The sequence below is a fragment of the Genypterus blacodes genome, unplaced genomic scaffold (assembly GCF_046128005.1).
Source record: "Genypterus blacodes isolate CSIRO-AG114 ecotype Tasmania unplaced genomic scaffold, CSIRO-AGI_Gbla_v1 ptg000070l_1, whole genome shotgun sequence".
NCBI lineage: Eukaryota > Metazoa > Chordata > Actinopteri > Ophidiiformes > Ophidiidae > Genypterus > Genypterus blacodes.
The window spans coordinates 5,642,203-5,655,359 of record NW_027466880.1 but is presented as its reverse complement, the minus strand read 5'-3'; the positions used below and the strand labels follow the sequence as shown (position 1 = coordinate 5,655,359).

The 13,157-nt window shown below is 41.7% G+C and overlaps 1 protein-coding gene across 1 annotated transcript in view; it reads right to left on the bottom strand.

The window, feature by feature from the left end:
• The window catches only part of LOC143005477 (plasma membrane calcium-transporting ATPase 1-like), an 86,871-nt gene that overhangs the window by 44,342 nt on the left and 29,372 nt on the right, over positions 1 to 13,157 (bottom strand). Inside the window, exons 3-5 of the mRNA XM_076156898.1 lie at positions 6,640 to 6,837; positions 1,261 to 1,518; positions 182 to 307 (exon numbers count right to left, since the gene is read on the bottom strand). Coding sequence (XP_076013013.1) covers positions 182 to 307; positions 1,261 to 1,518; positions 6,640 to 6,837 — 582 coding nt within the window. The remainder of the gene's footprint in view (positions 1 to 181; positions 308 to 1,260; positions 1,519 to 6,639; positions 6,838 to 13,157) is intronic.

Here is a 13,157-nt window from a genome sequence, read left to right as displayed (position 1 = left end):
GATTAGAAATGCTGTTTCATAAGATACCATTGTAATGAAAGGTGTTTCCAATACCTACAATCCAATGAAATATATGAGGGTGTTAGAATTGTACTCAGCCACTGTGATCCAATACCCATGATCTTGACTAGATTTAAAATCCTTGTTTTAACTGAGGATGAGTTCTGAGAAGGAATCTCACCGGACAGCAGCATTGGGTCCTTCTCCAGCGACTTTCTGACTTGGTCAGACTCGCCTGTCAGGGAGCTCTCGTCGATCTTCAGGTCATTGCCTTGAATGAGGATGCCATCAGCAGGGAGCAGGTCTCCTACAAATTCACCATAAAGTCACATAATCGCTGCTTTCTAAACCTTGCTGGAGGTACAGGTATTACCAGCACTTACTGTTTGAGTATTCAAATACCCATTGCCTATGGTGGTACTAAAGTAGAAGATTATACACAATTCATTCAAAGTATTTCTTTTGTGGACAAAGTAGTTCAACCTAAAATGGACTATAAGTATGTACACATACCGTATTAAATGCTGTGTAACTTAGCCTCAGACCTTTTGTATGTATATACATCTTAAAGTGATAATAATTGGCTAAAATCCAAGTGTGCTTACTCAGAGTAACAGACCTACATTACGTGATTGTACATCGATCTACTAAAGCAGGTAAATATAATCAGATACCTCATGAATGGCAGAATCCTATAGATTTAGAGAATGTACACAGCTTACAACTACTCACATAGCGTATTGAGTTCATGTAAACATACATGGTGTACAGTCAGTGAATTTCACTGTTCAGAATGACCCTCTGGTAGCCTTGTGATCTCAGTTTGTATATTTGAGCTTATTTGAAGGTGTGCCTATTGTCATAACCGATGCAATGGTGTGTACTTTCTCACTCAGAAGAAAAGTTTCCTTACTGGAATGCTTAATTATCAGCTATCAGCTCCCCAATTATTATCTGTCCATTCCATGTTGTTTGCATACCTTAATTTACATACTACCAAAGTGTCCATACTATTCAATAAAATAATATTTTTGTTAACTTATCGTGCACTCAGTTATATTATTATATGTGATCCAATCAAATGCATAATGCAGAGAGCTTTTCCACTCAATGATAATTAAAACTACAAGGAAATTTGGACAAATAGGGTGAGTTAATCTGGCTTTAGATTGCTCTTTTTTCTATAGATGTACTGTACTTTACATATAGGAATCATGTTTCACCCTTGTAACTGGCCTCATATTTATACTTATCTCGTACCGTATTTGATCTGAGCGATGTCTCCCACCACAATTTCTGCCACAGGGATCTGGATGATCTGGCCTTTGCGGATGACTGTAAACTTCTGTTCCTGCTCGATGCGACTCTGCAGACCACGGAACTGCTTCTCCTTGGACCAGTCGTTGAATGCCGTCACCAAAACCACAATAATGACCGAAAATAAGATGGCAGCGCCCTCAATCCAGCCAGCCTGGGCTTCACCTTCATCTTCCACACCACCAGCAGCCTGCCCACATGCTGTCAGAGGACACATGTTCAGACAACATCCTCCTGTATGCAACTTTGTGCTACTATAAATTACACTATTTTAGATAAGATAAGATAAAAGTTTATTATCCCGGGGGAAATTACTGTGCAACAGTTACAGTACAGTGCAGAATGAAATGAGAACGAGAAATCACCTATACTATAAAAAACGTGCAAGAATGCATACAGACAATAAAGTACACACAATAAGGGGTACAAAGTACATACAATAGGGGAACAAAGAACATAACTGTACAGTACAGTACAGAAAGGAGGACAAGGGTACAAAGTGCAAAATGTGCATCTGGCTGGGAGGTAAGAGTAATTACAATTTCTATAACTTGTACAGCATACACGTGTGTATATATGATATACATAAATGTGTATGTACATATATATATATATATATATATATATGTGTATAACGTGTGTAGCATGCGTAGTTAGCTTTCTGTATCGCGTCGCCTCTCTTTCTTGCGTTGACTGCTTGCTAGCGTAGTTAGCATGCTTCGTAGCAAAGGGACGGCTGATATTGTACTCTTTGAAAACAGCGACAGTTTCTTGGAATAACAGGCACACAGCCTTCGATCGGACTTCAGTGACACAAAGTGGCTACAAAGTGACAGTGAAACAGGGGGGAGGGGGGGGTCACAGTTGGGGCAAGGTCTCATATCCATATGATGTGATATCAAATCCCCACTGTCCCCGACCCGAGGTAGAAGGGAGGAAGGATTTCCTGTGGCGCTCAGTAGTACACCTGAGGAGGAATGAGTCTGTTACTGAAGGTGCTTTTGTATGAGGCCAGCACCTGGTGGAAAGGGTGAGAGTCATTGTTTGTGATGCTAGTAGCTTGCGCAGCATCCTCCTCTCTGAGACCAGCTCCAACAAATCAAGTTCAACCCGCAGGACGGAACCAGCCTTCCAGCCAATCTTATTGATCCTGTTGGCATCTGCTGACCTTGCCCTTCAGCCCTAGCCCACCACAGCAAAGAAGATGGCACTGGCTACCACAGAACGTCCTCAGCATGGTGTTGTATAGATTGAAGGACTGGAGCCTCCTCAGGAAGTAGAGTTGACCATATGGACTTCAAGGTATTTGTATACCTACACTGAGTCAACAGTCACCCCATTGATAGACACAGGGGTGGGGGGTGACTTCTTCTGGAATGCCTCTCAAAAGGTTTCTTCCCTTTTCCCTTACACATTATGGGGAGACAGTAGCTCAGTGGGTAGAGCTTCCGCTTTGGAACCGGAGGGTCGCCTGAACAAGGCACCAAACCCTCAATTGCTCCCCCCTCTGCGAAGGGTGGCAGTGTAATGCAATGTAAGTCGCTTTGGATAAAAGCGTCTGCCAAATGATCGTAATGTAATGTAATTATGGTTTTCTCTGTTTTCTATTCTCTCTGTTTTCCGCATCTTCCTGAAGCGCTTTGACTGGGGTCGAGAATTTTCCTGATGTTGTGGGTCTGTAGAATGACAGGGATTGTGGCACCAATGTCAGCTCAGCCTATTGTCCACGCAAGAGCACAGTGATCCCATCTTTCTCAGCAAAGCCAGGTCTCTGGCTATCGGCTAGGGCTCACTGTCAATTTCAACAAAGCCACCAGGGTGGTCTCTAGGCAGCAGAGAATGGTCATCTGTATCAGACTGGAATTTCAAATGAGGAAGGCCTCTCTCTCCCGTGAGCAGGTCCACACACGTAATTTCAGGAAGGACAGGCTCTACTATATGGAATCATTCCGATGCTGCTGGGTATGCTTATGGCAGCATCATCAGTGGTTCCCCTTGGCCTCTTCTCCTTATGCTCATTTCAAATTGTGTTTAACTGTATGGGCTTCAAATCAAATGGCGGACAGAAATCCCCAAATCGGGGGTATCCCCCGGGTTCAATACCTTTATGCAGGGAAATTGTGACGACCGACATCTTCTGATCGGATGGGAGGCTGTATGTCAGTGCAGGACAGTCAGACACTATATGGGGGTTCTCCGCAATCACAGTCACAACACATTGATGTGTTGGAATTACAAACTCTTCTGGTTGCCCTCAAACATTTCTTTCAAGTGCTGGAAGGTAGACATGTCCTGATAGGTGCAGACAAAACCTTAGTGGTATATCATATCAACCACCAGGTGAGGTTGGTCTAAGTCAGGGGTGGGGAACCTCAGGCCCACGGGCCGTATACCCGCGGGCCGTATACGGCTTAGCAGTCACTTGGGATCTACCAAAACAAGTATTTCCCGGTTGAACGCCTCTTTAGTACTGGGGGTAATTAGCATACGTCACCCAGTACACAGGCAACTTTGTTGGCATAGATCAGGGGTGGCTAACCAGTCCAGCTCAATGAAGCCACAACAAAACCTAACACCATTTTGAAGAGCCACACTATTACCAGACCATCAATGGCATGAAGTGTTTCAACATAACATAAGAGCCATAGAGAAGAGGTGGCGGTAAAATAACTGTATAACTCTCTCTCTCTCTCTTTCACTCACTCAATCACTCACACAAATGAAGAACACACAACTGATGAGAAAAGAACCTGAAACAAAAGACAATGACATTGCTGTGAGAATAAAAAGATAAAGAATTAACCCACACGGGTAAAGTGCTTAAAGATTAACTCATAAAACATGTGAAACTATAAGGGAAGAGACTGAGCAAGAGATCGGCCCAACCCATAATGAGGGTTCAAAGCACCAGCATGACACAGCCTATAGGGGAGGAAGATAGACAATAGTGCAGCAGAGCAAAACCTCTGGTGTTCCTCTTCATATTTTCATTTAGCTTCACGCTTTCCTGGATCCGTGGCGATTATGTCAGTAGTTACTGCTAGTCTGGCTAGTGCCACTCTGAGACTGTGTGCGCACATTACAATGATTCATCTTTGCAACGTTAATGCTACTTAAAGACATCTCTGAAGATCATGTGATGACAAAATACATATGGATAAATAGCATATGCATTTTAGAATATGAAAATTCTGTAAGCCAAGAGAAAAATCAGAGAGCATTCCAGCTGGAGCTGCGCGCATGCCACTGGCATAGATGAATAGAATTTACCATAGAATTAATAGGAACAGTCTGTACATATATATTTAGTCTATATACATACATTTTTAGTCTGTATATATGTATTTTATTTTTTTCTGCTGTTAGTTAGTCTGGTCTGCTTTCTGCTTCCATTTTACTAAAAATAATCTGTTGCAATAAATTCAATTTTTGCACTATATTCAATGTCAATTTTCATTCTCTATATCAGGGGTACTCAACTTCAGAGGCCAAGAGGGCCACATTTAAACCACAACACGTGCAAAGGGCCACAAATTATTATTATTATTATTAACATATATTTGCACCAGTTTATTCGCTGTATTTACTACTGCTGTTTAATATGCTGTCTTGCTAGTAATTTTTAATGCATTGCAAAGCATCATGGAATATTTAACAAATATTCTCAATTTGAGTAACAAATGTGGTGTAGCAACTGCGTTTCCAAGGAGTGCCAAGTTCCAAGTGTTGGTCAAGCTGATGTTTTATGAACACTGTAGTGAATAGCTTTGCATTGATGACATTGATAACGTTTGCAATTGCTACTTATTCCTAGTGAGAGCTCTTAGTCTGCATTTCACAAATATTAATAACAATAACAATATAACAAATAGTTGTTACTTATTCCTAGTGAGAGCTCTGAGTCTGCATTTTTTTCACAAGTACAAGATCTGATTGTTGCTCAGTTGTAGCTGCTCTGAGCTCTCCACCTCTCAGCTTGCTGCACAATTGCTCTTGATGCAAAATGCAGTGATATTACATTACATTACGATCATTTGGCAGACGCTTTTATCCAAAGCGACTTACAGTACATTACCACCCTTCGCAGAGGGGGGAGCAATTGAGGGTTCGGTGCCTTGCTCAGGGGCACCTCGGCAGGGACTCGAACCGGCAACCCTCTGGTTCCCAAGCGGAAGCTCTACCCACTCGACTACTGCCTCCCTTACATGATATAAGAAGAAGTCAGGCGCCGGGTGCGGCCTGTGGGCCGCCTGTTGAGTAAGCCTGCTCTATATGCTGCTGCTGATGTCTCGTCACAAAGAATTTCAATTTACAGTATTAACCTGTGTTTTTCTGTGCAAATGACAATAAAACTTGAAACTTGAAACTAGATACTCTAAACTGTACATGTGCGTAATGGGACATACAGGTGCTATAAGAACCTGAAATTCATGGAACCACAGTTACATACGTAACTTAACGCTAACACTCGTGTTGGAATGCCCCTTTAGGGTCTTCTTTTTGAGGCTCCCTCCTCAATGATATATCTCTGTATTATGTCAGTCCAATGCAGCCTGCTGGAGAGTCACACATCCTTCTTCACATATGCCTCAGAAAACCAAATTGAAAAGAGCCTGTGACAACAAGCAGTACTGTAGGTTTTCAAGTTTTTCTTGATTTTTCGTCATAATAATTTCTTGATTATTTCTAGTTCCATTTTTTCCCAATCAAATAATTTTTCTGAACTAATTTTAATTTTGTTGTTTTTCATCAGCCCAAGGTTACAGAATTGATTGTCTGTGTACTGTGATATAATGTCTACCATAATGGGAATACATTTACAACTCTGAGGAACATGAGAATGATGAGAGAACACACTGATGAGTTATTTCACAAATGGCAGCAATTCTTATCTTAATTAAGAAATCTGCAGGTTTTGCCAGACTGGGGCCAGTTTATTGGATGTTTCATCTTACTGTATGTGTAGCTTCATGCCCAGCACTGTGTCACCTGACTCTATTTGTATGGTAAATGATTTCATCTAGAAAACCTAGCCAGATGATATCAACCTAAAAGGAGGTTTCTCTCTGTTGCTGTTTCACTTTTCATGTGTTTGACTACCTGTTTTTATATTCATTATTGTTATTCCCTCTCCATGTCTTAAAATTCCGAAATGCTCATTATTATGTCTTTATGTCTTCAGGTGCTATCTGCAATAAACAATATTTTACCAATTTTTTTTTAGATAAATGTTTGTTGTGGCTTAATGCTCTGTAGAAGCTTGCCATGCTTCATTTTGACATTGAAATCGCTTTTGGAACTGTATCCCTAATCCATATTTACCTTCACTGTCGCCCCCTGGCGGGTGGTAGAAGGAGAGGCCCAGGGAGATGATAGCGGCGATTTCGAGGATGATGAGGGTGACATCCTGCAGGGCTTCCCACACAAGCTGCAGAAATGTCTTTGGCTTCTTAGGGGGAATGAAATTCCTTCCAAATGATGTGTGGCGCTTTTCCAGATCCACAGGATTCCCAGACAGGCCTGAGGGAAACACCAGCCATTAGTACTGACTTAATTTAACATTTGTAATTTCTACTATGATACTTAGATGATACTATGCTCTTTATGATTGGAAGAAATTTAAAGTCATTTGATTGAATTTTGAGTGTTTTATTGAATTTTATTACTCCTTTGCCCTCTGGGGTCAAAATGACCCCGCAGCACAAAGTGGTGCAAAAGGGCAAATTGTCACACCATACTGCTTTCCAACACATGTTTGATCTTGGATGTTTGATGTGTGTGGTCAAGCAATAGTTAATTAATAATGGGACAACAACAACAGGTGTTTCACAGGGCATTTCACATTTGATTCCTGAGCTAATATTTAACCATGTTGTGGAAAAGAATGACCAGGAAGACAATGCTGAACATAAAGAGGAGGAAGAATCAATTGATGAGGAGGATTCAGGGTCAGAAGAGGAGGAAAATAACGATGAGTTGATAGATCCAACATACAGACCACAGAGGTATGGGACAAGTGGGTGTCTCTCCTGCCACTGATGTACGATCCAGGCAGTGATGTGACTGTGGATGAGCGCCTGGTCACCTTCAAAAGGTTGCTGTCCATTCAAACAGTACATCCCGGGTAAATCCAGGAAATATGGGATAAAGATATCGGCAGCATGCGATGCCAGTTCCATGGAACATGCAGGTATTTGTTTGTATTTACAGAAGCCCAAATCCCTGCCTTACTTTACCTACTTTTATTTAAACAAAGTATATTGGCCCTTCTAAAATTAAGGGAAATGTTTGTGGTACGGGTTGGACTGGAGTCAGACTAACAATTTGGCGTCAATGTGACCCCAGAGGGCCTTAGGTATATGTAAAACGGGAGGACATTACGAAAACCTTTATACTCTGTTGTCTAACTGCTCAAGGGTGGTGTGCTCCTTTAACTGTGCAAAATAATATCTAACATATTCTTATTTTGTACCTGTGTTACTTGGATTTGTTTAGAATTTTTTCCATAATATTAAAAATAAAAATGGCACAGCAAGAAGTTCATGGTTTTGGTTCCCGGCCAGGTTGTTTCTTTGTCGAGTTTGGATGTTCTCCCCGTCTTTGCGGCTGTGACTCCTGTATGTCTGTGTGTGTTTGACCTGCGATAGGCTCTGTTAAGGTAAACTGTGGAGCTGAATGCAATGCAGTTGTGCCGCTGTTTTATATGGGATATTCAAGCTTTCCACCAGCACATGACAAACCAACCCTGTACAAATAGACCCTCAGCCTTCTGCCCCAAAAACTGCTCATATTGATGTATCATAAATATTTCATTTGTAGTCATACCATGTGAGAGCCCAAAACCGGTGCTCCCTGTACACTTCAACTGCACATAGCACTGCCATCCCAATATCAGGTTTAACATGAGAGTGGCTGCTGGATTTTGTCAAACTGCTGTTAAGATGAAACCATATCACATAGAAAGCCTGATTTGCAAAACAAATTCTGCAATATTAAATACCATAACCCAAACCTTAGAGGTCACAAGGGGACTGAAAGGGCGAGCTTACAACTGCCTAAAGGCGCAACCTAGATTCCTTACAGTGGCGCTGGCCGCCAAGACAATGTCATCCATGATGGCTATCTCGTTACACAATGTAATAATAATGCAGGCACAATAACCTCAGTTTCGCTGGAGTTAAGTAAGAAACAATTACAGGTCATCTAGGACCTAAATGCACGCTCAGAGTTTCTTTAATTGGACTTGTTGTTGGCTTCATTGACAGTTAAAGTTGGGTTTAACTGAGTGTTTCCGAATAATTTTAAAAGTAGTAGATACACAGTTAATAGTATTGGTTCAAGCACTGAACCTTGAGGAATGCCATGTTTAACTTGTGTGTGCATAGAACAGTGGTTCTCAAACTTTTTACATTGGGTACCACCTCAGAAAATATTTGGCTCTCCAAGTACCACCACTATGGCCGATGTCCAAATACAGTAGCATAGGCCTCCCCTAATCAGCTGCTATGCAAAATGCACACAGGAAGCACATTTATTCCTCACAAGAATAGTATTTATTTGGCCTTTGTCAGTCACAGCCACATTGTACAAGTTGGTACTAGAACTCTCTCACATGAACAACTCTCCTATATGAGACAGTGCCTCTTCTCACACACACACACACACACACACACACACACACACACACAACCAACTGTACTTCAAACACACAGCATTTTGGCAACTTCTTATAACTCTTATAGGCCTGACAGAACAGAATGTCCTCCTAAGCTGCACCATCATGCTCATATCTGACATAAACAAGTCAATTGGCAAAACTTGCATCATCAGTAGTCTCGTCCAGTTTGATGGATTAACGTCATCTGCCATGGCTCCTATTCTCACTGTGTCATTTGAAAGTGGCACCAAATTTAACTATTTGGTGATCTTCTCACCACACATTATGTGTACCATCTCTTGTACCGCTAATGGTAAATACAGCTGTTTGCAATTGTGTGCGGCTTACCGGCTTTCGTTATGCGAAGGCTGTGCACGATAAGAAGCCTCCTGTGCTTTAACCACGGAACTGAATTGCGCATGTGGACTGCCTCAGTTCATCACATTTGCGTACAAAAAACTCCACTGGTTTGTCTTTCAGCATTGTGTGTTTTGCTGTAAGATGCCATTTTAGATGCGATGGTTTTCATGGACTCATTGCTGAGATCATCACCATATACACACACACTGTGGCTTTGGCTCGTCCTCCGTCCTCCTCCAGCTGAATCCCAGGTTGATATAACTCGGGTCATTTTTCCGTGTTGTTTTTCGCTTTTTGCAGCCAGCTACCGGTGCTGAGGATACTTCATTCTACTTAGGTTGCTGCTTACGTTCGCACTCCGTTCACCGTCGTTCAGGCTGTTTAACATATCCTCCTCCTGATTCGCAGACTTCGCTCTTTTAGTTCCCCTCTGGAGCCACGACCTAAGTGAATTTGGACCGCTCATACTTCCCCCCCCCATAACTCCGCTTACCATCTTGCCATCACAGTTAGGTTTAGCCTGTAATAGTCAGCTAATAGTTGACGTTTGCACGCAGCGCCACTATCGGTAAGGGGCAGTAGTGTGCCGTGTGCAAGCATTTATTTTATGTCGCATTTCAATTTTTTCGTGGTTCAGATTTATTTTTCTTCTGCCGCGTACCTCCGCGTACAACCGGTGGGAGCCCGCGTACCACACCGGTAATTCACCGGTACCACAATTTGAGAATCACTGGCATAGAAGATTCATTGTTAACGTGAATAAACTGAAATTGATCTGATAAATACGACTAAAACCAGTTTAATACAGTTCTTCAAATGCAAATTAGATGTTCTAGTCTGTGTAATAAAATGTGGTCAATGGTGTCAAATACAGCACTAACATCTACTAATACATGCATAGAGATAAGTCTGATGCAATCAGAAGGTCATTTGCGACTTTCACCAGTGCTAGCTATGGTGGGATCTCACTCCAAACTGAAAAACCTTGAGTAAGATAATATAAGATGTATGGCTACCAATGGAACTGGTTCCCTTTCATTTATTCATGATGTGACTGCTGAGAAAAGCAGCAGGATGAATTCTGAAGTGTTTCAGGCAACATTATCTGCTCATATTCAGCCAAATGCTTCAGAACTCATTGGATGGCGCTTCACAATGTAGAAAGACAATGACCCCACGCATAATGTGAAAGCAAACAGAGTTTTTTAAGGCAAAGAAGTGGAACGTTATGCAATGGCCAAGTCAATCACCTGGCCTGAATCCGATTGAGCATTAATTCACTTGCTGAAGACAAAACTGAAGGGAAAATGCCCCAAGAACAAGCAGGAACTGAAGACAGTTGCAGTTGAGGCCCTGCAGAGCATTACCAGGGACGAAATCAAACGTCTGGTGGTGTCTATGGTTTCCAGACTTCAGGCCTTTCATTGACTGCAATGGATTTGTAATCAAGTATTAAAAGTGACAAATTGATTTTTGATTGTTAGTTTGTCCAATTACTTATTAGGGGGAAGCACAAATAGAAATTGTTGTAATTGTAAAAGACTAAGATGCTTCTTAAAAAGTTCTGGGGAGGGATCGGATGTGCACTGTTGATTGAGGTTGGTGAGGGCAACTGAAAGTTCTGTCGGCCTAATACTATGTTATTTTTAAAAAGAGGAGGTCTGACTGTAAAGAGTGTCCTCAGATATATTATAACCATGTATATGTAACCATATGCAAAAGATTGTACATGATAAATACTGGACACCAAAATCTGGGAAAATTTGCGTTGTCCGAGTTGATTGGTTCATTATCGCATTATGTTGCAACTCAGTCCGAGTCACCTATTGCTTTCTTTAGTGAATGATGTTGAACTGACCCTGTATTAAAGCCAGTCTCTGTGTACAAAATGCAACCTTAATTCTTTATTTATTTGTTTATTTTTATTTTTTTGCAATTTGTTTTTATTGAAGCAGATATTGTACATGACATTGTGCATACAGGTTAAAGGGGATTTTGGAGATAATTTTTATATAGAAAGAGAGGAAAGAGGAGAGAGAGAGATAGAGGGAAGGGAGGCAGGTTGTGGTATCCCTACTATTGTTGTTGAACTTTATACATACATAGACCCTGAGGAAAAATACAAGTGGGCTGGATTTGCAATGAAGTCATAGGGTACATACCGAACATACAGGATGATGTCAAACAGCAATGTAGGTTAGAACAAATTCTTTATTTTGTTATACTATTCCATAATGTCACATTGGGTCTCCTACACTATGTCTATTGCTCATCTTAAGCAAAGGACTCGCAAACGGGACAAATTGGCTCCTTGGCCTTGCAGGCCTGCAGACAGCTAGAACATTGCATCTGACCAAACTTGAAGTTTAATAGTTTACTAAGTTATAGGAAGCAAATTGATTCATGATAATAAGAGCAACCCCAAATTCCTATTTGACACACTAGCACAGCTTTCAAACAAACCTGTAGCCAAAGTCAGATGAGTTCATGGAGTTTTTTTTTATGAACAAGGTTCACAATATAACAGCATTAATTGACAACTCTACTCCCACACGGGACAGGGGTTGGGAACCTATGGCTCCCAGTTCTGAGCTGACATTGTTTATCAAGCATGCGGCTCTTTGTCGGCTGAGATGCGCCTCCCCCGTCAGACGGGCTGATCATTGTGCAAACTGATTGCAGCGCAAACTGTGAACCCCCCGCCCCCGTCAGACTGACTCAGCCTAGCGCATATGGCTCACAACTAAATACATTTAGAAATATTTCTCTCCCAGTTAAAAAGGTTCCCGACCCCTGCACTAGGACATCACTTTCAGATGTTGCCACTACAACGGACCCTCTGTCCTGTACCCTAAGTCTCTTTGAGACCATTTCATTGGCGACTTTTTCTAAATTAGTTGCCTCCAAGCCCTCTTTTCTTGATCCTCATCCTGCTAAAATTGCTGAGGATCTATGCCCAGTGCTTGGGGCCTCTTTGCTTAATATTATAAATAAGTCACTCTCCACAGGGGTTGTTCCTGCTGCATTTAAAATAGCAGTTATTAAACCTCTGATCTACTTTCTACATTAGACCCAGACATTCTACATAATTACAGCGTGCAGACTACCTTGCGGCAGATAATTTATTTGAGCCATCCGGCGTCAGGCCCCTACGCAGTACTGCAACCTCTATGAAAACGCTTCAAACAATCTCCTTCTGAACGCTGATTCTGGTGCTATTTTGGTTCTAATTGTACTCGATTTAAGTGCAGCCTTTGACACTGTGGACCACAATGTTTACTTGTGTTTTATGTCTTGAAAACCGCATTTGTATGTGGTCTCCCACTCTCCTGGTTTAGACCTTACCTAACAAATAAGTTAGACTTTCCTTGGCTAAATAAAACCAATTTGCCTCGCTCTGTATTGGGCCCAATACTTAAGCTACAATATGCTCCTAATTGGAAACATATTTCAGTCTGGAATAGATCATCATTCATATGCAGATATTAAACTGTATTGTAACGTCCGCAGGACGACGAAAAGATCGACGAGGGTCAACAATAGGATGTCGTGTTTATTGAAATAAACACAGGTTATTGTCAGCCATAACCACGCCAAAAACTCACTTTTAATCACAACAACGTTCACCAACCAACTCTCTCAATCACTGCAGCCTCTTCACACTCGCTCCCCTCACTCACCCACACACACTTACACGTCCCGGCCCCCATGTCACTCACATGCTTGACACATTCACTGTACATGCACACCATAGGAATGCATAGAACATCCGAACACGGTGTCTTGCATCCAAGCCCCCCACAACTTACTAAATCCCTGAGGT